Here is a 25,671-nt window from a genome sequence, read left to right on the forward strand (position 1 = left end):
ACTTTTCAGGGAGGGTTTTATATGGATTTACTAATCATTCTTACTTTTTGATAATTATAAACTGTCATAGTTTATCAAAGATGCAAACCCTTTGCTGCATGACAGCTGCCACCTTCAGGAAACCCCCTAATGCCTACAGCACAATGATTTTATGAAAGTTTATGAGCGTCAAAAGTTGTGGATCTGTTCAGCAAAAGATTGACTGTATGTCACCACCTTAAAATAATTTAAGAGTTCACCCTTAGCTTGATATAAAAGTATATTTGGCATGCTGCGTATTTGGAGAGAGCCCTGAGCTCAAAAGATTCTCGAGCCTGGGACTCTCTCCCATTTGAAGGGTGAGAGGGGAGTTGAGCTCAAGTGTATCTCGAGAACTCCCTATTTATAAGTGACAAATTATGAATTACCATGGAAATATACTGCTGGCTAGAGCTTGTCTATACTGCCAGTTTGGCTTGTTCAATTCACCAACTGTATGCCACATGTCTTTGGACTGTGGGATGAAACTCATGCAAACATGGGGAGAACATGTAAACTCCACACAGAAACATTGGCTGGCCTGATAAGGACTTGAACCAGTGACGTTCTTGCTGTAAGGCAACAGGGCTAACCACTTGGCTGCCATGCCACTTTGTCTAAAAAGGAAGGAGGAAAAGGGGGTGGAAAGGGGCATTCTTTAAATCAAAGATACTGAGGTAAGAAATTCTGGTTATTTATGGTGAGTTAGGAATTGACTGATTGGTGACCAGCCATGTTCAATCATAAGCACACGCTCCTCTCGAAATTAGTTTATAAATAAACCACACTACAAAACAAGCAATCTCCACTGTACTGACGAGAGCATTTTTATATGTAATGTAATGTGTCTATTTATATAGTGCATTTACTGTGTACTTTGTATGGCCATACACTTAAATTGCTTCACAATCATGACGGGGGTGATCGCTCCACTCCACCACCAGCGTGCAGCATCCACTTGGATGATGTGAAGGCAGCCAGGACAACGGCTCCAGTGGGCTTACCACACACCAGCTATAGGTGGAGTGGAGAGACAGTGATAGAGCCAATTCAATGGATGGGGATGATTGAGAGGCCATGATAGTTAAGGGCCGAGAGGGAATTTGGTCAGGACACCGGGGTTACACCCCTACTCTTTATGAGCAGTGCCATGGGATTTTTAATGACCACAGCGAGTCAGGACCTCAGTTTAACGTCTCATCCAAAACACAGCGCTCACTGACATTATAGTGTCCCCTTCACTTTAATGGGGCATTAGGACACACACAGACCACAGGTTCAGCGGCCCCTGCTGGCCTCACCAACACCACTTGCAACAGCAACCTAGCTTTTGCACTAGCAACCTAGTTTTTTCCATGTGTTCTCCCATCCAAGTATTGATCAGGCTCAGCCCTGCTTACCTTCAGTGAGTAACCGGTCCTGGGCTGTAGGGTGAAACTATCACATCATCTTCATCATCATCTATGACATAAGCGTGCTCAGCCTCGGAAGGTAAAATGCAACTATGCCTAGTGTGAGTACACCTTATTTGACTATTAACACAGACATACACAGAGACACACACAAGCTAATCCCTTAGATTTTTTTGCATTCCTTCTCTAAAATCTACCAGTTCTCATGGATTTCCTGATAGTGTGTCCAGTTAACCTTCACTCGAGAGAACATGAGAGCTTCCTGCTCACTTAAAATCGCAATTAGTAAAGCAAACACCAGCAATATTTCCAGCCAGCCACAATGCCGTCAGAGCAGCTGATTAATGGCCTTCACATGAGGGATTAACTGGTTTCAAATGGGGCAACAATGCGCCCATTAAATCCCATCAGCAGTGTCTTGTGGACTGCAGTTAGCTGAAGGTACCTTTAGCCCTCTAATGGCTCAGCATCAGCTTGTAATAATAAAGCAACAGAGCAATCTGGCCAGGGTTTGTTTGGTCGATGACGAAGGAGCCATGAACTGTGATTTCAGCTGAGAGCCATTATGGAAACTCAACGAAAGGTGGGAGTGGAGAGCTGGCCATGGCCTTGTGTCTCACACAGGATGAGGAAGATTAGAAGACTAAAGAAAACAGCAGGACGGGCGTGAGAGATCACCAGGAATTCCAGGTCTTTAGCATTGAAGTGCTTCTTTTATAACTGTACTGTTGGGTCACTTGTTGCTGAAGCCTGGGAAAGAGGCTTTTGCTTGAGTGCTACTGGTCTATGAATTATAGCTGCTTTCCAACTTGTTTTGCTGGTCTGTTTGATGGGTTTAAAGGACTTTTGGACACATGTCAATGGGTCAGGTAGTAAACCAGCTGGACGATTAGACAGACAGAGGAGTGAGTTGTATTTTTGTGAGATTTTCAGAGGTAGGAGGTATTGTGTGTACTCTTTGTAACAAAACACATATACACAACAAAGACATCAGTCCAGCTGTCTTCTTAAAACGTCTCATCTTTGTATCAAAGTATATAACTATTAAAGGATACAATTGAAGTTTTATTCTGCCTTTCAGGAAGTCTATTGAACTCCCTTGTGAATAAGAAGGACACTTAATTAAACTGAAAGCATTCTTCAAATCTTAAAAGCATATAAAATAGATCCCACTTTATATTAAAGGGATAGATCACCCCAAAAATAGAAAACTATGTCATTTTTTTATCATCTTCAACTTGTTCCAAAACTCTTTAAGTTTTCTTTTTCTGTTGAACAGCAACAATGTTTTTTAAAGAATGTAGTAAACCGGTAGCCATTGACTTCCATAGTATGGTTTATTTTCCTGATGTGTTACTGGAAACTGGTTACTGATGTTCTTTAAAATATCTTCTTTTTGATTCAACAGAGAACAAAAAAGTAGAAAGGCCAACTACTAATGTCAGTAGACTGTTTCGTTACTTCATCTAGGAATATATAAGATTGGGGTTTATTTATTTATTTTTTTTGACAAAATGTCAAATTTTTTTCCATAGAATTGTTTTAACACCGGTGCATCTTGAATGTTCTGAGGTTGTTTTTATCTTCGTTTTAAATGTAAAACCTACAGGGGCACATTTTTAATTTAAATGTAATTTGGTCCTGCCACCACATCCAGCCATTCTGAACAGGGTTTCATTCTGTAACCCAGCAGATAACGGAGAATAGTTTATTAAATCTCTTTCACTTTATCTGCTAAATGACACTCCTAAGGATCTTTTAGCTAGCAGCTAGCTCTCTGCAACTCCCACATGGTCGCTCACTGAAGCTAAGCAGGGCTGTGCCAGATCAGTACCTGCATGAGCGACCACATAGGAAAAGCTAGGCTGCTGCCAGAAGTGGTGTTAGTGAGACCAGAAGAGGGCGCTCATCCTGCAGTCTGTGTGGGTCCTAACGCCCCAGTGTATTGATGAGGACTCTATACTGCTCAGTGAGTGCCGTCTTTCGGATGAGATGTTAAACCGAGGTCCCGACTTTCTGTGGTCAGTAAAAATCCCAGGATGTCCTTTGAAAAAGAGTAGGGGTTTAACCCTGGTATTCTGGCCAAATTTGCCCACTGGCCTCTGTCCATCATGGCCTCCTAACCATCCCCACATAATAATTATCTTCATCACTCTATCTCCTCTCCACCAATCAGCTGGTGTGTGGTGCACGGTCTGGCACAAAATGGCTGCCGTCACGTCATTCAGGTGGATGCTGCACACTGGTGGTGAATAAGAAGATTCCCCCAAAAAATGTGTAAAGTGCTTTGAGTGTCCAGTCCAAAGACATGTGCAATAGGTGAATTGGATGAACTAATTGGCCGTAGTGTATGAGTGCATGTGTGAATGTGAGAGTGTTTGGGTGTTTAGGTTACTGCTGGAAGGACATCCACTGTGTTAAACATATGCTGGAATAGTTTGTGTTTCTGGTGGGCCTGATCAACTGATCAACCGACTTTTGGCCAGCACCCTATAAAGGTGAGGATTTCTTGCTGAAACATTGGAAGCTCAGCCGTGGGATAAGAGCACATCGCGACGCATTCTCGGACTCACATGTTGATTTTCCAATGTGACTGCAACGGGCTCCCCAGTCTATGAAGAGGAAAATGATGGCACTTCTCTAAGGTTGTATAGACTTATATCAAATTGCTTGGGGTTTCATTATCTGTCTTTTATTCATGTAATCCTTATTACTCATCTTTATTTTGCATTATAAGCCTTTTATGCAATTTTGTCGTTTGTCGTCAATTTTGATTAATGATATTCATGAGTATAATGTATGCTTGATTAGTATGGTGCATGGAGGATTATTGGTGCATTCTCTTGTCAATTAGCACCCCACTTGTCCCACTTGCATAAGCACAAGCCATACTAAAACCTTTTTGGTATGCTGAAACATTTTACATACTAAAACTTGGGGCATACTAAAACAAATGGTTTAGCTGATATTAGTCCAGTACAGTACTGTCAAAAACACTTCCAGTTATCTTAGATTTGTTTAGTTTGTTCCTCATTGTCGCCACTGGCTTGCTTGGTTTAGGACTTGTAGAGCTGTGCATCAATGTATTTACTCTTCAGTGTTTGGACTTTCAACATTGAAAATTAATCCACAAGAAACTGAAACTGATCTTCAACTCTGAAAACTGGACTGACAGTGTCAATCTACGAGAATTTCTTAAGCTGCTTTAACACAAGCTACACTGTAAAAGCGCGATAGAAATAAAGATGAATTGAAAGATGAAATTGAATTTGTGAGGTTAAATATATAACACAACAGCAACACAATACTGTATATTTTGCTACCCTGTATTGTAGCTTTTGGAACAGATCTATTGTGTGAGCTTGAGAAAATCATCAACTCTACAGAAGGTGAGGTAAAACACAAGTCAAAAGGTCGGCTTTCGGAAGTAAAAGGACATGCTGAGCTCAGATTGCGTTTCATCTGTCCCAGAGGCACACAACAAGACTTCCTCTTTCCCCTTCCACACACAGATGACCTTGGAGTTGATAGGACAGCAGCCAGAATCCCACAACCGCAGGTCAGGGGAGTCCTCTATGTAATGCTGAGGGACTTCAGTGGGTTATAGTGTTACAAAAGTGAACAAGTAGATACTGAGGGCTCAGCCTGAACTCTGATTGAAGTCGACACGCGGTGCATAACTCAAACACAGGATGTGGAAGGACAGAGTCGGAGACGCCTCTCTGGACGATAAACATAAAGGCTCGTCTGTGTTCACTCATCATATACATTTTATCACATGTGATCGCTCCTATAAATCATTAGATTTTAGTAGGAGGCTGAAGGAGTAACTGAGACTAAAAGAAAAAAGACAAAACTTCCAAAAAGCTGGAATAGAACTATTAAAAAAATGACAATTTTTGATGGTTTGATATGACCATTCTTTTAGCTAATTTCACCAATTCATTTATCATCTGGCTTTTATTCATGACCATATTCCTGAAACAAGAGCTGTTTTGAACATTGACTGCTTATTGACTCCATACACCATAAAATCACAGTGACGCTCATTTAATCATGTACAGTAATTATTACTCACTGAAACCAATTCTAGCCATTTCAAGTTTGTTGATGATATTCTTTTGTTTTGTTGTGTATAATAATACATATTCCTCTAAATCTAATTTAATTTTTAAGGTGTAGAGACCAACTGAAAAAGCAACAAATTCCCAAAGAGCTAGCATACTGTAAAACTCATTCATTCATTAATTTTTCTTTGGCTTAGTCTCTTTATTCATCAGGAATGAACCACCAACTTACCCAGCATATGTTTTACACAGCGGATGCCCTTCCAGCTGCATCCCAGTACTGGGAACACCCACACACACATTGACACACATACATTATGGCCAGTTTATTTTATTCAATTCAGCTATAGCGCATGTCTTTGGTCTGTGGGGAAAACCGGAGCACGGTTTGAGCCAATGATTTTATGATTAAAGCATCTGTCTTATATTCATGAACAACACAATTATCAACACAAAATCAATATTTTGATCATCTTTTTTCACAAAAAAGCAAATGATAGCGAGTCTTATTATTTCAGTATGTACATTTTTGCTCCACAGTAAAGCTATTTAAGCCATTTTAGGTTGATGCACTGCAAACAAATTGTGTTCTTACTTAGATTTTTTGTTGTCTTGTTTCTAGTCCAAATATCTAAAAGATCCAAAATCAAGAAGCATTTTTGGAATGTGCATGTGGACAAGTAAAAAAAAAAAAATACTGTTTTGTTTTCAGAAAAAAACTAGTGAAAATAGACTTTTTCCCAAGTGAGTTTTTCATTAAAGTAAAACAAGATTCAAAAACAAACAATATATATATGTATATATATATATATATATATATATATATATATATATATATATATATATATATATATATATATATATATATATATATATATATATATATATATATATATATATATATATATATATATATATATATATATATATATGGTTTCTGATTATAACCTGTTGTATTCTATTGGCATTGAAACAGCCCCCAGGTAACCTGAAAAACATTAGTTTGTCTCAAAGTAATATTTTAACTTTAAGCCGGCAGTTTTTATGTCATGCGATTACATAAATAGGTACTGTTTATGTGCATGCAGTTTTTATGCATTTCTAATGTTTGATTATTATCTTGCATGATATTTATATCCATACTGAAAGCACCAGTAAATTATATGTAAATATATTATATGAACATATTATACATTATATGTAATTATTATAGTATAGTCCAAAGTACAATTTTACTTAGACTTTACACACCTGAAACTTGTCTATAGAACTTATTCACTGCTGCTCTTATAGTTGTGTAAATTGCTTTCTTGTCCTCATTTGTAAGTCGCTTTGGATAAAAGCATCTGCTAAATGACTAAATGTAAATGTAAATGTACTTATATTTTAATTTTAAGTGTAACCAAAGTAATTCAATTATTTCATGGTCTATAAAAAAATCACACCTGTTACTTCAACTGTTAATTCAAGTTTTAATATTAATATTATAATTTTATTATAAATTGGTCTTAAGTTTGATTATACTTTGATATAAGGTTTAAAAATATAGTATTCTACTTTAAAAGTATATAGTATATATACTAAAGTATATAGTATATATACCATTTTAAGGTCAAAATTATTAGCCTTTTTAAGCTATAGATTTTTTTTCGATTGTCTACAGAACAAAGCATCGATACACAATAACTTGCCTAGTTACCCTAACCTGCCTAGTTAACCTGATTAACCTAGTTAAGCCTTTAAATGTCACTTTAAGCTGTATAGAAGTGTCTTGAAAAATATCTAGTCAAATATTATTTACTATTATAATGGCAAAGATAAAATAAATCAGTTATTAGAAATGAGTTATTAAAACTATTATGTTTAGAAATGTGTTGAAAAAGTCTTCTCTTCATTAAACAGAAATTGGGGGGAAAAAATTAAACAGGGGGGCTAATATATATATTTAGTGTCTCTGTAATAAACAATATTTTTACTTTGTGTGAATAATTTTATTTTCTTGACCACAAAAAATATTTTTGATTTAGATTAAAATAACTAGCCAAAACTCCCAACAAGCCACCATAAAACTCTCTGATATTTATAAAAATAATAAAATAAAAAAATATAATGAAATATTTTCCATCAGGTTTTTAAGAGATAAGAAAATGATTCCACCTTTTTTTTTTAAGCTTATTACTCCAGTACATTCATCATCTGGCACATATTAATGGCCACATTCTTAATAAAAAAAATCTATATTAAAACATAAACATAAAAGCTTGTCTGTGTTCTGTCATCATTTACATTTGATCACATATGATTGTTATAATAAATCATATGAGTGTGGCAGTCAGCTAAAGGTGTAAACCAGACTCCAAAAAAAAAAAAAAAAAGAAAAAAAAAGTAAAATAAAATATAGCCCAAACTCCTCACGAGTTCACCTCAGTCCTCAGGGCACAGAATGTTACAGATGATCTTCACAATTGTAATTTAGACTCGTGAAATTACTCTGAGCAAACTGCGGTGCCTTGAGGTGTAAATGAGTACCAGAAAGGGCAAAAACACACAAATTCATCATTCCCAGCAGCACATCAAAGAGAGCCGAGCAGGAAATTTATCTCACACTAATACCACAGTAATGTGTTTTCACTCAATCTGTCTGGAGGAGTTTCTCCTGTGCTGCTCATAATGCACATATTGAACAGAAACAAAGGAGGCCATTATATTCCTTAACAATAACTGTGATTATATCATTAAAAAAGGTGCTATGATTTAATTACATGTGCCAAACAGTGCTTGAGGCATTACCATCACACATTAACAAATCTATTTTTTTCTCACATTATTGTTTCAACAATTTAGATATAAATTAGATATAAAAAATATAATAAATTAAGTATGACATTTAAATATTTATATTATTATTATTATTATTATTATTTTAGCAGGAAAGGCACATTGAGATTAAAAATCTCTTTTACAAGAGCATCCTGGTCAAGATTAGGCAGTATATATACGTCACATGGGTCTAACAGACAACAAACAAAAAACAATTAACAGTTAACATGAATCATACATTGACAAACAAACTGTTCAAAACATCTACAAAATCATTTATGCTCTTTTTGAAAGCATTTTGTGAATCACAATAAGTGAATCACAGATTCATCAAACCATGATGCAAAGATTGTTATTTTATTATGCGATCAAATTATATTTGTTATTTATAATTTAGGGGTATTTAAGGGTTAGAAAGTAATGGCATGTTTAAAGTCTATGCAAAAAAAAAAAAAAGTAAAATTCATATTGCACTTTATTTCAATTCATTTACAATGTTATATCAATAAAATAAATTGAATTAATATTTCTTTGTATGATTTATTTATAGATATTTTAAATTTAGCCATTATCTTCTACTATATATATATATATATATATACACACACTGAAAAAAGAGTTGCATGCAAAACTGTTGCAAACAATTTATTTGTGTTGAATTTAAACAAACAAATTTAATTGAGCAATGTTCAACTTAATTTGCTTGTTTAAATTCAACCCAAATAAATTGTTTACAACAACTTAACGTAAAAAAATTGAGTAAATCCAAGGAATCATCTTTGAATAATTTTTTTCAGTGTATACACAGGTCCTTCTCAAAAAATTTGCATATTGGGATAAAGTTCATTATTTTCTGTAATGTACTGAAAAACATTAGACTTTAATATACACAACTGAAGTAGTTTAAAGCCTTTTATTGTTTTAATAGTGATGATTTTGGCATACAGCTCATGAAAACCCAAAATTCCTATCTCAAAAAATTAGCCTATTTCATCCGACCAATAAAAGAAAAGTGTTTTAATACAAAAAAAAAAAAAAAAAAAAAAAAGTCAACCTTCAAATAATTATGTTCAGTTATGCACTCAATACTTGGTCGGGAATTCTTTTGCAGAAATGACTGCTTCTATGTGGCGTGGCATAGAGGCAATCAGCCTGGCACTGCTGAGGTGTTATGGAGGCCCAGGATGCTTCGATGGCGGCCTTATCCAGAGTGTTAGGTCTTGCATCTCTCAACTTTCTCTTCACAATATCCCACAGATTCTCTATGGGGTTCAGGTCAGGAGAGTTGACAGGCCAACTGAGCACAGTAATACCATGGTCAGTAAACCATTTACCAGTGGTTTTGGCACTGTGAGCAGGTGCCAGGTTGTGCTGATAAAGGAAATCTTTATCTCTATAAAGCTTTTCAGCAGATGGAAGCATGAAGTGCTCCAAAATCTCCTGATAGCTATCTGCATTGACCCTGCTCTTGATAAAACACAGTGGACCAACACTAGCAGCTGACATGGCACCCCAGACCATCACTGACTGTGGGTACTTGACACTGGACTTTTGGCATTTTGGCATTTCCCTCTCCCCAGTCTTCCTCCACACTCTGGCGCCTTGATTTCCGAATGACATGCAAAGTTTGCTTTTGTCCGAAAAAAGTACTTTGGACCACTGAGCAACAGTCCAGTGCTGCTTCTCTGTAGCCCAAGTTAGGCACTTCTGCCACTGTTTCTGGTTCAAAAGTGACATGAATGCGGCACCTGTAGCCCATTTCCTGCACACGCCTGTACACGGTGGCTCTGGACGATTCTACTCCAGACTCAGTCCACTGCTTCCGCAGGTCCCCCAAGGTCTGAAATCGGTCCCTCTCCACAATCTTCCCCAGGGTCCGGTCACCTCTTCCCATTGTGCAGCGTTTTCTGTCACACTTTTTTCCTTTCCACAGACTTCCCACTGAGGTGCCTTGATACAGCACTCTGGGAACAGCCTATTCGTTCAGAAATTTCATTCTGTTACCCTCTTGCTTCAGGGTGTCAATGATGGCCTTCTGAACAGCAGTCAGGTTGGCAGTCTTACCCATATTTGAGGTTTTGAGTAATGAACCAGGCTGGGAGTTTTTAAAAGCCTCAGGAATGTTTTGCAGGTGTTTAGAGTTAATTTGTTGATTCAGATGATTAGGTTAATAGCTCGTTTAGAGAACCTTTTCATGATATGCAAATTTTTTGAGATAGGGATTTTGGGTTTTCATGAGCTGTATGCCAAAATCATCAATATTAAAACAATAAAAGGCTTGAAACTACTTCAGTTGTGTGTAATGAATCTAAAATATATAAAAGTCTAATGTTTATCAGTACATTATAGAAAATAATGAACTTTATCACAATATGCAAATTTTTGGAGAAGGACCTGTATATATATATTGTTGGCCCATGGTAGTTGGCCCATGGTAGCCTTTGATTTGGCGCATCCATACGAGAAGAGAGGAAGAATGATGGGGATGGTTTAGAGATTGTTATTTCAAATTTAATAAAATAAATAAATACATTTTGTTTGTTACTTTTATTGTTAAAACCCAACTGAAATGAAAGGTTTCAATCACATTTTGTAAATTAATCAGAATTAGTTAAAATGTGCATACTTTTACCTGATGGATAGAGGACAATGCAGAGACATTTATGAGCAAATCAGGGCAAAGGCAGCTTCTGGCTAACTAGTGTATTCATCATTGAACTCCACTGTTCACTCTTATGTTTTTATTGCAATAAGATATAGTTTTAAAAGTTATACTGAATTAGTTAATATGAATTAAAGTAATGTTTCTATTTATTTTTAAATACTATGAAATAAATTAGGAAATTACCCAAAGCAACTTTAATAATAATCAATAATAATTAATAATATAGTTTGGTATATTTACCTTCCCATGGCTCATAATGATATTTTCTTTTGGACCTTTATATGAAAAAGTTTGGGCATCCCTGATATATTTGTATATTTCTTTTTTTTTTGTAGTTATTAAGCCAAATCTTGCATAAATTAAGTAAGTAATTATTTACTGTATATAGCACCTGTCACAGACATTAAGTCACAAAATGGTTTACAATAGAAGAAAAACGGAAAACAGGTAAAAGAAAACAAATCAAAACAAGTTAAAAATCCAAGTAGATAAAACATATTTCAGTGTAAAACCAGCTCCCCATACTTTTAATTAAACGTTTGACCAAGAGGTTGTGTCTTTAAATGTTTTTTTTTCAACTTCAAGTTCAACTGTTCCTAGAGTTCTCAAAGCCAGAACCTTGGGGACACAACACAGAAGGCACGGTCACCTTTAGTCTCAAGGCATGTTTTGGGAATGCCTAAAAGATCTTTGCCAGAAGACCTCAGAGATCGTACAGGAGTGACTATGTAAACGATCTTGAATATAGAGGGGGGCCTGAACATGCAGATCTCTATATTGTTGTTTATTTCATATTGGATTAATATTAGAAATCCTTGTATCACTATTTTTAATTAATTCAATTATTTGTAATTGATTGACTAATGCTTATTGAATAATTTAAGAATTATTTACATGTATGTGTGCTTTCATATTTCTTTAAAGGTAATGAACAATCAGAAAGTTTAAAGTCAGTAAAAAAAAAATTAATCAAGAAAAAAAGGATAATGGATAATGTAATCAAACAGAGATCAGCCTGCCTCAATATAATATTGCATTAAAACTTTAAATCATTATAATATTTCACTTTCCTATAGCTCAAATAATAAAATATAACAACAAAAACAACAACGGGGCGTCACGGTGGCGCAGTGGGTAGCACGATCGCCTCACATCATTGACACAGAAGATTGCTGGTTGGAGCCCTGGCTGGGTCAGCTGGCATTTCTGTGTGGAGTTTGCATGTATGGGTGTTTCCCAGTGTAGGGTTGCGGCTGGAAGGGCATTCGCTGTGTAAAACATATGCTGGATATGTTAACGGTTCATTCCGCTGTGGCGACCCCTGATTAATAAAGGAACTAAGCCAAAAAGAAAATGAATGCATGAAAAACAACAACTACTAATAGTAACTACTAATAGTAATAAAAACAAACTCACTACAACCAGATTCCAAAGCATTTGCTATTTAAACAACATGGCACAAAATGTGAAATTAACACCTGCGCCGGTCTGAATATTGCAAAAAATAAAATAAAAATAAAAAAACACTTGTGCCTTGCCTGGTTACATTTTGTGCCGGGTGTATGATAGGGCCCTTAGTCTAGTTATTTTCAGTTATAGTTAGCTTCATGTTTTCCTCTTTTTATTTCAGGTTTTGCACCAGCCAGTTTGTTTGAAATGTAGCGACAGCACGAAATCCCCAGACAGGCAAGCACTAATTCAGAGAAGTAGAATGAGGAATTGCCCCTTCGCTTTGACAGCCACACCATAAATATTGACTCTAACAAAAATGCTACATTTCCTGCAGGCCTCCTGCCGTCTGCACGTTTACAACACTTTCTGACAACTCTGACCATTCACAATCCAGCCTGTTTGACTCTGGCAGGTGCAGCATGCAAAATCTTGAGTAAACTTTCAATTTTAAGGTATAATTCTCACTATTAACAAAACATTGCTTATGATTTTTGCCTCAAGAAACTCCTAACTTGCTGCTTATTACAGTTTTTTTTCAGTCTCTTTGGTACATTTCTCAAATCTGAATTGACATTTGCAAAACAGTAAGTGCATTTCTCTAAAACAACATATTCAAATAGCAAAACACCTTTGGATTACATGCAAAAGCCAAGCTCTTGCTCAAAATCCTTAGTTTATCTCTCAAAAATCAATATCTGTCAATGGACGTTTCAGTGCCATCAGAACGACAAATTCTTATTTCAATGTCTATAGATAAGACAGTAAAATTACTTAGTCATGTTTTCAATATAACATCCCTTGAGGGATGTTCTGATTTAAACTATGGCTACAGTTTTGATTACAAATATGTACTGCTCAGAAAATAAAGGGAACACTTAAACTACACAATGTAACTCCAAGTGTTCCCTTTATTTTTTTTAGCAGTATATTATAATTTTGGCTCAATTCTCAATTAAAATTTTTATTATTCAAAACAATAAGTTAACAATAAGAACAATTAGCTTATTGTTGTCGTCAGAGTGGCATATCTTATTGATTTAAGCAAATTGCAAATGCTTTGGCACCTGTCTGCAAACAGTACAATTTTCTGTATTTCAAACAAAAACTAAATTAATCAGTTCTCATTTAAACTGTCAAACTCTTCACAACTTCTCAATCATTATTCATTATGAAAGCCATCAAGCTCAAAATAATCCATTCAGTTATCAAACATTTGTATGCGCACATGTTTACACCATACATATCTGATATTGACATTGTTTGTAATGTCTGCTAAATTGGTAAATGACCTCTAATTGCAATGGTTGACTAATTTTCCAGGGTTGACTCATGTTGAAAAAAAACAACGAATCATTTTGAGCAGTGTGGCTCACACAATGACAAATACACTATGTTTTGGTGGCCTTGGCCAAATTACTGACACCATAACTAGGTTTTGAAGCATGAATGAAATGTTTTGGGTGAATAACTACATTTTGCAGACACGCAATGAAGTTCTGAAGGTCCAGCAAAATGTTTTGAGATTTGCACTCACAGTTTAGAGAATATTAAGACTATTTTGAAAAAAGTGACGAAGCGATTGAGAAAAACTGTAAGTTTATGTGGACGTTTAATTGCCAGAGACTGAACAAGATTCACATTCATGTTTTGACTGTTTATAATGTAATTTGTTGACAGACCATGTCATTGTGATACAGAATGGAAAAGACAGCACTGCATAGCACAAAGAAAACCAAAAATATTAGAAACCTGAACATAGGTAAAGTTCTTAAAGTAATTAGAGTGCAGACATCTTTTGTTTCAGAGTGCAGAATTCCTGTTTAAATATTTCAGTTTCATTATCCAACCCCTGTAGATTAAACATTGGGCACAAAACTAAAATGAATAAGTGAATATAAAAATATATTAGTTCACAGACCACCACAGCTAATTAAAGATAGAAATTCAAAGCAGACCAATGCTTTGTTAATTTCTTCATAATATAATAGCAAATATTATGTGTGGACCACAAATCCAGTCATGAGTGTAAATTTTTTTGGAGATTTAGATTTCTGCATTATGTGAAACTGATGCATAATAATTGTTATTATATGAGAATATTTACCCAAGATACAACTACTTTCTTTGTTACTCCCAAGGACATGCGAACATGGGGGAGAGCATGCAAACTCCACACAGAAATGCCAACTGACCCAGCAGGGGCTCAGACTAGCAACCTTCTTGTTGTTAGGCGACAGCGATACACATTACGTAACAAATAAATCAATAAATAACAAACATTTTCACAAAAAAAAAATGTATCCAAATGTATATTAATAATCATATATTATAATTTTATAAATGTCACCATATTTTAATATATTTATGGAATCAGATTAACAAAATGTCTTGATGGAACATGATCATCGATTAATATTCTAATGACTTTTGACATAAAATGAAAATTGATCTTTTTGACCCATGGTATTTTGGGCTATTCCAACAAATATACCCATGCAACATGTAAGATGGACAACGTCACATATAGTAGCAAATAAAAAATGACTGGTATGTATTTTAAAGCACAACACAAACCTATATGGACCTGGGTTGTGCGTTTCCGAAACAATGACATAACTAGTGACTGAACTTTTATTTTATGATGCATCGCTTGAGAAAATAGCGATGTAGTGACGAGTGTTTTCCAAAACCCGTAATTTCTCTGTTGCAGATTCATTGTTTGAACCACGTTAGTTATAATGTAAAACACCCATAATGATGATCTAAACGGGGTGGAGTAACAACTTCTTTAGAGAAGAACCCCATAATTTCTTTGTGCAAATTATATTGTTTTACACGCACACGCATAAAAAAATATCGATTATTAGTTTTGGTAAAAACATGCACTCGTTTTCCATATTAATTGAAATATATGTAAATGGCACATATAGGGATAATGTTTCCTTTACAAATATTATTGAAAATAGTCCATAGTCTAATAAATTAATATAAAATCACTTACAAAAGCTAAGACATATTCTAATATAATAAATAAATCATACAAATAAATATATAATGAGGCTATTTATTAAGAAATGAAATTTATTATTTATTAGGAAATGAAAAAAATCATACTTTAATAATAATATTAATGATGATTATGACGACAGTTATTATTATTATCATTATTATTATTATTATTAATAATAATAATAAGTAGGATATTGTTTATTTATTTAATTTTTTTGAAAAGTCAACTATTACAAATTGACATCTATAGGTCATATAATAGGTCATCTATAGCTTTCGTCATGAGCCATGGCTGTGTTCAAAATTACATAAATGTTTTCAAACTGCACTGCAAAGGGAGCGCAATTGTAAACATAATGATTGCTAAAACTGAACTGTAAAATTGTTTTAAAAGCAAATTACATAGAGATGACCATAATGCTTAAAAAAAAATCCAATTTTAAATGTTAAATTGTTCTACATGAATAGGGCATAGGGGGGTTAACTGGGAATACAACACAGCCCAGAGGTGTAGTTGTAAGCATAGAAGTTTGTGATGCAGTTTGCGAATGTTCGTTGGAACGATGGATTTGGGAAATGCCAAATCAACAAACTATCTTTGCAATGACACAACTTGCTACCTTAGTTGGCTAACAATGGTTTTCGGAAATGCACCCCTTTATGACAAATGTAGCCTGTGCTGAAATCATGTTAAGGAGTTCACCAATAATACAAACTTCCTCTTCATTTACTCACACTCAAGTGGTTTTTCAACAATGATTAATTAATTTATGTATTTTTTTCCTCTGTTGATAACAAAACAAGATATTCTGAAGAATGTTGAAAAGAAGCAGCAATGGACATCCATATAACAAAAAGTTCATTAGACTATCTTCAATTGCATTCAACAGAAGTGGGTTAGAACATGTGAAGGAAGAAAACATTTTCACAGTGTTTTCAAGTTTTTCGGGTCAGGTGTCCGAGAACTCCAGCTGCTCCACATGTGTGTTCTGCATCTGGCCAGGTGCTTTTCATCTGAATGGGAACACTCTCCAGAGACTCTGGCAGGGTTACGCTGTCTCTCACCTGAGCTAATTGGCCCTTAAGGGGGGAAAGTGTTATATTGCTCAAGCCTTCAGCTGATTCTGATGGACGCCTGTCATGGTAAAGGTCTAGACGAGTGTGTTCATGTACACTACCTGACAAAAGTCTTGTCGCCTATTGTTTTAGGAACAACAACAACAACAAAAAAAAACTCGACTTCTAGTTGATCATTTGATATCAGAAGTGGCCAATATGAAAGGCAAAGGCCTCTAGATTATGGTTATTTTACCAAAATAAAATATGACCATGCCTTGATTTTTAATTATTTAATTAGGCCAGTAAGGGCTGACTTTGTTTAGACAAAAGTCTTGTCACTTAACATAAAGTGTTTGTAATTGTACAGCATAGAATATAAAGTCATGGAGCAGTGGAAAAATAATTAATATTAAGTATGACTCCCATGAGCTTGGACGACTGCATCCATACATATTTGCAATGACTCAAATAACTTATTAATAAAGTCATCTAGAATGGCAAAGAAAACGTTCTTGCAGCCTTTAATTATAATTTTATAAGGGATTTATAAAGCATAAATAGTCCTCTCTAGATTAGCTCACAAAACTGGATGAAGTTGAATTAATAGAGCATGCATTTACATACAAATTAATTACTATTATGCCTGAATAATAAGATACACAAATGTTAATTTGAATTGTTTATTAATCATTTATTTGCACATTCTGAGTGGCCTTTAAAACCAGCAACTCCTCTCAAATAACTGGTTTGTAAATGATGCAATACTTATTAAAATTTAGTAATGAAAAATATTTATTAACTAAGTATGAAAATACAATCAAGCACATTATATAGGCACTTATAAGTCAAGAATGGTGCATTTGTATCTGCAGTTACTGTAAAAACGGCTTACTAACATCTATTATTGTAGAGTTAATGCTTGACAGTTAATGAATTAACTTTTTTCTAATGATTAATAAATGATTTATAGTGTGTAATAATAGTGTTACTGAGTTTTAATTCTAGTTGCGCTTACAACTTATAGGGCCTTCATTTGCACACTAAGAACAGTTTAACAAAGTGATGTTGATTGATATTTTAGTAGTTTAAAACAATATATTGCTTAAGAAATAAAAATACAGCAACATATTACTAGCAGCTCATTTTATACAATAAATGACATGATCAAGCCATAATATATATATGAAGTAAACTTCAAATGCTAAAGTTTTCAACATCAGAACTTATCAGAGCAGAGTTCAAGCTCCCATAATGTAATTTATAAATGGATAATCGAAAAACACAGATGTACTACAAATGGCTGGCAATTGTGATTTAATAAGCAATTGAATTTAATTGTATTTATTTTTTTACAGTCAATGCATGCTTAGGTCATTATCACCCAAATTGATGATCTCATTTATTTATTTATTCCTAATTTTACGGTACACTTCTATCTGCATCTCGCGTTACACATCTGGAATGACGTCAGTCTCTAACTTAACCTTCAGTGAACCACTTCACATAAATAAGCTCTAATCAACTGGAGTGTGTGTGTGTACATGGTTTAGTCACAGCACTGAGGTGAAGGCAAATAAAACAGGGCCGTTCGCATGCTCATACTCACAGTTCACTAAGGAAGTGCAGGTTGCGGAAAGCATTGGGCTGAATCTCGCTGATATTGTTCATGCTGAGATCCCTAAAATCAGAAACCAGAAATAGAAACAGAGGAGTCAGTGGCAATGACAGTCATATCAGTTACTCATATCAGTTACTAGAGTTTTCAACATCATTACTGTCGCATGATCCCCCAGAAATCACTCTCAAATGATGATTTCATAATTGAGTAACATTTCTGATTACTATCAGAAGAGTTGTATTTTTTATTGCTGTTGTTTTTTTTTTAAGATGATTCTTAAAAAATGCATTCATTCATTCATTCATTCATTCATTCATTCATTCATTCATTCATTCATTCATTTTCCTTCAGCTAAAGCCCTGCTCACACTGTGAGATTTCAGCCACGATTTTGCCATCTGAGACAAATTTGGCAAATCCTAAAAGATTCCTTAAATCCTAGATTAAAATCTGTGGTCTTTGATCGGTGGTTTAACATGTTCACAGACAGCCGATTAATGCCTGTTGTGATCAGATTTTTCCTCCGATGAAGTTCTGGCAGTGTCAGAAGATTCAGACACAATTCTGCAGTGTGACAACAGCTGCGATGAGCATCAATCCAAGAACCTTTGGAACAATTTTAAAAGACAGAGTGTTCTAAATTAATAGGGCATGGAGGGGAGGGGGGTTAACTGGGAATACAACACAGCCCAGAGGTGTAGTTGCAAGCATAGAAGTTTGCAATGCAGTTTGCGAATGTTCGTTGAAACGATGGATTTGGGAAATGCCAAATCAACAAACTATCTTTGTAATGCCACAACTTGCGACCTTAGTTGGCTAACAATGGTTTTCAGAAACGTACCCCTGTATGACAAATGTAGCCTTTGCTTAAATCATCTTTAAGCAATTCACTAATAATACAAACTTCCTCTTCATTTACTCACACACAAGTGGTTCTCAACAATGTTTAATTAATTTATGCATTTTTTTTTCCTCTGTTGAATACAAAACAAGATATTCTGAAGAATGTTATAAAAAAGCAGCCATGGACATCCATATATATATAAAAAAAAAAAGTTGTTATAACAAGAACCTGTAGGATGCAATCCTTACGTCAATTCAAATGACCGAGGGGAAATGTCAAAACTGTTTTTTTTTTTCTTTGTGGTTTTATTATTGAAACACCTTTGTTGCTTTTGTTGTAAACAATTGCTGCTACAGATTGTTTACGTTTGCTGTTAGCAATCATTTCAGAACATAGGAGAGTGAAAGTCTCAATGGTGGATGAAGTCAAACTCAGAAGGCATTTTCTTTCATATTTGGTGCATCTTCATTGTCGTTCAGTTTGACTTTATGACAGCTGAGATCTCACAGTGTGACATGGAAGCCATGTTCGTGACATGCTACAATAATTTAGGATTATAAAAAAAAATAAAAAAAATTCCACATTGTGAGCCAGCCTAGTCTCTATTTCAGAGGTTGCCACAGAAAAATGAACCAGCAACTATTCCGGCATATGTTTTACACGGCGGATGCCCTTCCAGCCGCAACCCAGTACTGGAAACACTCATACACTGTTATTTACACACTCATACACTACTGCCAGTTTATAGCAGATGTCTTTGGACTGTGGGGTAAACTGGAGTACCTGAAGGAAACCTATGTAAACATGGGGAGAACATGCAAATTCAACACTCCTTTTTGCTGTGAGGCGACAGTGCTAACCTAGACCCGTAGCCAGCCTATTGAAAGGGGTGGTTCTTTTTTCTGAAGAAGTGGACATTTTTGCAGTTATTCGGCTCCTTTTCTATTCAATTATGCATTTTAGTGACATTTTTAAGAACTAATCTTTACTGGATCAGCTTGTCAAATGGTTATCATAACCACATTTTTTTGATGCAGCAAAAATATTTTTCAATTTATATAAAATTTAAATATTATTATGAGATTAGCATTAAAAAAATACATTTGAAAAAAATTCTTAGCCTAATTTTAAATACTAATTTATTATTATCCATCATAAAAAAATAGAAATCTGGTAAAAAAAAAAATAATAATAATAATTTTAAAAAAATAAAAACGGTAGCCTTTAGGCAAATAACAAACTGAATAGCTGATTCAACTTTCCTTAGTCAAAATTTGGCCACTTGAATAATTAAAAATTTAATTAGTCTTAAAGCCTTCTTCTATCAATCGTTTTTACAATTTATTATGGCATAGAAGTAAAAAATTGGATTAATGAGCTCATTTAAGGGTCATTTTCTGGGCTTTGTCACTGAGGGGGTGGGTCTTTCGAACCACCCAAACCCTCCTGGCCACAGGCCTGTAACCACTGAGCCACAGTGCCGCTTCATTCATTTTTAAATAAATAGAATCATTACAAATGTGTTTATCATTATTCATTTTCTTTTCAGCTTAGTCCCTTTATTAATCTGGGGTCACCACAGCGGAATGAACCACTAACGTATCCAGCATATATTTTATGCAGCAGATGCCCTTCCAGCTGCAACCCATCACTGGGAAACATCCATACACACCCATTCGCACTCATACACTACGTACAATTTAGCTTACCAAATTCACCTATACCACATGTATTTAAACTTGTAGGGGAAACTGGAGCACCCAGAAGAAACTCATGCAAACACGGGGAGAACATGCAAACTCCACACAGAAATGCCAACTGACCCAACCAGGGCTTGAACCAGCAACCTTCTTACTGTGAGGTGATTGTGCTACCCACTGTGCCACCGTGCTGCCCCTAAACTAACTAAACCTAACTATTGATATTTTTTAACTACTAATTTCTAATTCTAATAACTTGGTTTGTCTTTGCCATGATGAGTTATATTGCAAGATACTTTAAAAGACATAACTAAAGCTATTAGGTTAACTAGGCAAGCTAGGTTAATTAGGGCATCCACTGCATAAAACATATGCTGGAATAGTTGGTGGTTCATTCCACTGTGGTGACCTCTGAAATAGGAAAGGCAAGGCAAGTTTATTTATATAGCACATTTCATACACTGTGACAATTAAATGTGCTTTACATAAACATGGATTAAAAGAGACGTGTAAATAAAATAAAAACGAATAATATAAAAACAGATGAAACCTGCGTAAAGACGGTGTAAACACCGGTGTATCATATTTTCTCTCTTTCCCATTCTGGTGATCACCCCACCCCCATGTGGACTTTTTCGGTACCTATTAATCTATTGGACGCCTTCAACAGATTCGGTTTTTCACCTACAATCGAAAAGTTAAACTTTACAGCTCTAATTACGAGCTCCCCAATACTTTCTTCTGGAAGTAAATTTCACAGCCCCTGATGTTAATCCCCTCCCGGGAGTAAATCACTTTAGCTAGCCAAACATAATAAAAGGTCTTGAGCTCAGCCAGATGCCAGGGACTTTAACCTCCCCCGTAACAGTTATCTGTGGCGAGTCATCGTCTCGGATCTCACTTATATTAATTATGTTGCTATTTCACAGAGATATATCTACCAATAGTGATTTGACCCAAGTTAAACAATTTTAACTGCCCAATCAGATACATAAACTGGAATAAAAAGAGACAAAAAATTTAACCCAAATAATATAAAAACAGATAAAAACAGATTTAAATGTGTTAAACGGGTTATAAAAGAATGAAAAAGAAATGAAAGACATAATAGTGTGATCTGTCGGAAGTAACACAGTGCTCATTCAATAAAGGCACAGCTAAACAGATGTGTTTTCAGTCTTGATTTGAATGTGCCCAGTGTAAAAGAGACTAAGCTGAAGAAAAATGAACGAATGAATGAAGTCAGTGTGCCTTTTCTAGTTGCTCACAATCAAATATTTTGCATTTTATTGTTATATTCAGCATTGTTTTGCTTTATCAGATCAGATCCTGATCTACATGAGAATGACTGAGTTATTTAATCCAGGTATGCAAAGAAATATAGCGAGTTCATGCTTGATTAATTTAATATCACGGCCATGGTCTTGTTTATTGATCAACATCCTCAATTTAGGCCTTATGATATTCATTAAGCATTAAGCGCAATCAGGATGGAAAATTATGCAATTTTGATTATACTTCTCAAGTAATTTTGAACAATCCAATGCAGAAGATCTCACATTTCAAATAATAATACAAAAAACAACATCACTACAAGCCTTGATTACATCCTGTGAAATCTGGCATTGTGTTTTTTATTACAGATGCCTCTCTCAATTTCCCATTCAATTAATTAATATACTGCACAGTCCTTGTGGTGATTATGCGAACAAATCTGAAGCCTTTATCAGCATTGCCAGTTTCATCCAATCAATCATGTTAATTATAGAAACACCTTGATTCAATGACCTGGACAGTGTTTGGACTGCTTGATGAGAGACTCTGAGTTTCTGAGGGTTTACAGCAAAGTCAGCCAAGAAGACCCTGAATGAAACATGTGGTGTCTCAAATCAAAGAAAACCCACACCTGCAGATTTTACCATCCATCAGAGAGGAAGAGTTAAAAAAAAAAAAACAATAAAAGAGAAAAAACTTTCCACTGAGTTATTGTTCAGCAGACGTAATTTCCTCTCTGGGTTGTAGTAAATGTGTGTAGTTTTGTTCCAGATGTTTTCTGCCTTCAGCCTAATCAAACCACCCTGATCATCTGTGATTTTTTTTCTACATATTTTTAAGATGCCATGAAACGGATGTTAAAGTTGTCATTTTTTCCCTCTTTATCATGACATACTCTACGTCCACTTGAAAGCCCTGAAGTGAGAAATAAATATAGGGCGGTGCATGATTGTCAATTTTTTTTTTTGTCAGAAAACCGACTGGATTGTTGGAAGATAGGCGCTGGTAACAAAATGGAAGAAGATTGATGTAATGTAATGTGTATTCATATAGCACAGTCATTGTGTTTGACCATACACCCAAAGTGCTTCACAATCATGGGCAGGGGGGTGTTTATGTCTTTCCACACCATCAACAGTGTGCAGCATTCACTTGGATGATGCGACAGCAACCACAAGACAAAGTGCACTCACCACATACAGCTATAGGTGGAGTGCAGTGGGGGAAAGAGTGCTGAAAAATCATACTTAAGTAAAAGTACTATTACTTGCCTGAAAATGTAGTGCAAGTAGAGTAAACGTATCTGTTGAAAATATTACTCAAAGTATGAGTAAAATGTAGACCTTTCAATTGCCAAAATCCACCATCAAGCTAACGTTCTAAGCCTACATCATATTGACGTCAGGTATGGCAACCAAAATCCAACATCTGATATATGTCATAGTGGTAACGTCCACACTACATCAAGCTGTAATATAATTAGGCATTGATATTTGGTTGATTTCAGGTTGGATGTTGGACATTGAAGTAGGCCTGACATTGGATTCTGATTTCAACCCGGTTTTCATTTCCAAACAAAATGCATCGTCCCCACAATGTTGGGGTACAATGTCAATCTGGCATCATGTTTTTTTCTTGTGGCTGCTGGGTGTTTAAGGCCATTTCGGTCATCATACAGTAAACATCTGTCATTTTCTCATCAGTGACATGCATCTAAACAGCCTCTGGGTCAATGCATGTAAACATTTTGAACGTGTTCTTGGACACTTTTAATGCTTCCAAACAGTTTGCTGCAACTATAAATCGCCCATGTCTTGAGGTTGTTTATTATGAGGCGATTTACCTTCTTTGTGTGATTTGATTGGACAGAAATCACTGATTTTCCTAATCCCCATAGACAAGAAAAACTAAAGTAGTGACTGCAGGTTGAAGGAAAGTAGTGGAGTAAAAGTACCAATACAGCACTAAAAATGTACTCATGTGAAAGTAAAAGTACACATTTTCAAAACTACTACCCAATTACAGTAATTTTAGTATTTGTAATGTGTTACTTCACACAACTGTTGAAGTGAAGAGATATTGATGGAGCCAATTTGTTGGATGGGGATGATTGGGAGGCCATGATGGGTAAGGGCCAAAAGGGGGAATTTGTATATGGTGGCAGATGACAATGAAGGACCAAAAAGAATCTATTGCAGCTTGGAAGTGGAGATATGGATGAACCGGAGGATGATATGGATAGACCATTGGAATCGGGAAACCTACTCCAAATGAGACTAGAATGGAATCACACTAGGAAGGAGAGAAAGAAGGGACACTGGAGATAACAGGGAAACGAGACAGTTAGGCTAAGTAATATTCAGTAAAGCTAGATTTCACTGAGTGAGAGCATTTGTCTTTCTATCAAATGATGATGCCAGACACAGAGAACTCTGTGGTGCTGGTTTATATGGGGCTGGAGTGAATGGCTGGGGATGACATGCAGGTGCGGACTAATGAAAACTCAGGTGAGGGTGATCGGAGTGATTGGGGTGATTATGAGTGGGGAGGACCTGGCCTGGCTGTTACAAGTTTAACGTCTCATCCGAAGGACAGAAATGAGGCACACGCCGGTAGCCCACCCTAAAGAACCGCATTAAAGGCATTCCATGTGACCAAAAGTAAAGAAAAGTTGTTATAGGGGGGAGGGTAGGTTATGATTTTTGAATAATTATTCTAAGGGAAAATTAATTTTTACAAAATGATGAAGTGCAGACATACATTATTTACAACAAGAAATACAGTATAGATATTAAATAATTACTTAATCACCATGTCGCCCTTTGCTGGATGTTTTTTTTTTTGCTGGATGTTTTTTATTTTATTTTTTTTTTTTTGTTTGTTTTTCAGTCCAAAGACATACGATACAGGTGAACTGTGTAGGCTAAATCATCCGTAGTGTATGAGTGTGAATGAGTGTGTATGATTGTTTCCCAGACATGGGTTGTAGCTGGAGGGTCATCTGCTGCGTAAAACATGTTCTGAATAAGTTGGCGGTTCATTCCGCTGTGGCGGATTAATAAAGGGACTAAGCCGAAAAGAAAATGAATGAATGAATGATAATATTTAATGAATCCTAGCCTATATTCTTCTTTTATCATTTAAAACAGCCTTTACATTGTTATAGATTTTTAATTGTATTTTGTATGGTTTTTTTTATTATTAAAAACTTTGCAAATACACATCAGCTACTAATAATATAGTATCAGTAGACTACTTGTCTAATATCTGCTAGCACTTTTCTAGTGATGTTTTTAGGTTTTCTAATGACTATAAAATGTATAAGAAAGTACATCAACTTCTGAACACTATCCCTCACAGTCTACTAATAATCCACTTTAAAAAAAATAACTGGTTTGTATTTTTATTTTTATTAAATAGAAATAGCGCATTACAATTAGAACAACCAAACAATTAGTGGCTAGTTCCTAACTGATTTCTTATAACTACCCTGTGCTAAAAGCCCTACTGGGACAAGCTTGAAGGTACTGTACATTTGTACATTATGAACTTGTTTGCTTTATTTCATAAGTGTAAATTATTTATAATTTTTTTTTGACTGATCCCAAATAACTCTTCCAAAGCAAATCTAGCATGGGTCTGAAGTCTTTATTTCAGTTGGGATGACATGAAAACAATATTTCATCAGTTATTTTGGAAGAAGAGGAATAAGGAAAACCTTATGTTCTGTGAA

General features: G+C 35.3%; 1 protein-coding gene across 1 annotated transcript in view; it reads right to left on the reverse strand.

Moving 5' to 3' along the window:
- Positions 1-25,671, reverse strand: part of LOC130217312 (leucine-rich repeat-containing G-protein coupled receptor 6) — a 188,075-nt gene that overhangs the window by 77,537 nt on the left and 84,867 nt on the right. The window contains exon 2 of the mRNA XM_056449400.1: positions 18,109-18,180. Within this exon, the coding sequence (XP_056305375.1) occupies positions 18,109-18,180 (72 nt within the window). The remainder of the gene's footprint in view (positions 1-18,108; positions 18,181-25,671) is intronic.

This window comes from Danio aesculapii, chromosome 23, assembly GCF_903798145.1.
Source record: "Danio aesculapii chromosome 23, fDanAes4.1, whole genome shotgun sequence".
NCBI lineage: Eukaryota > Metazoa > Chordata > Actinopteri > Cypriniformes > Danionidae > Danio > Danio aesculapii.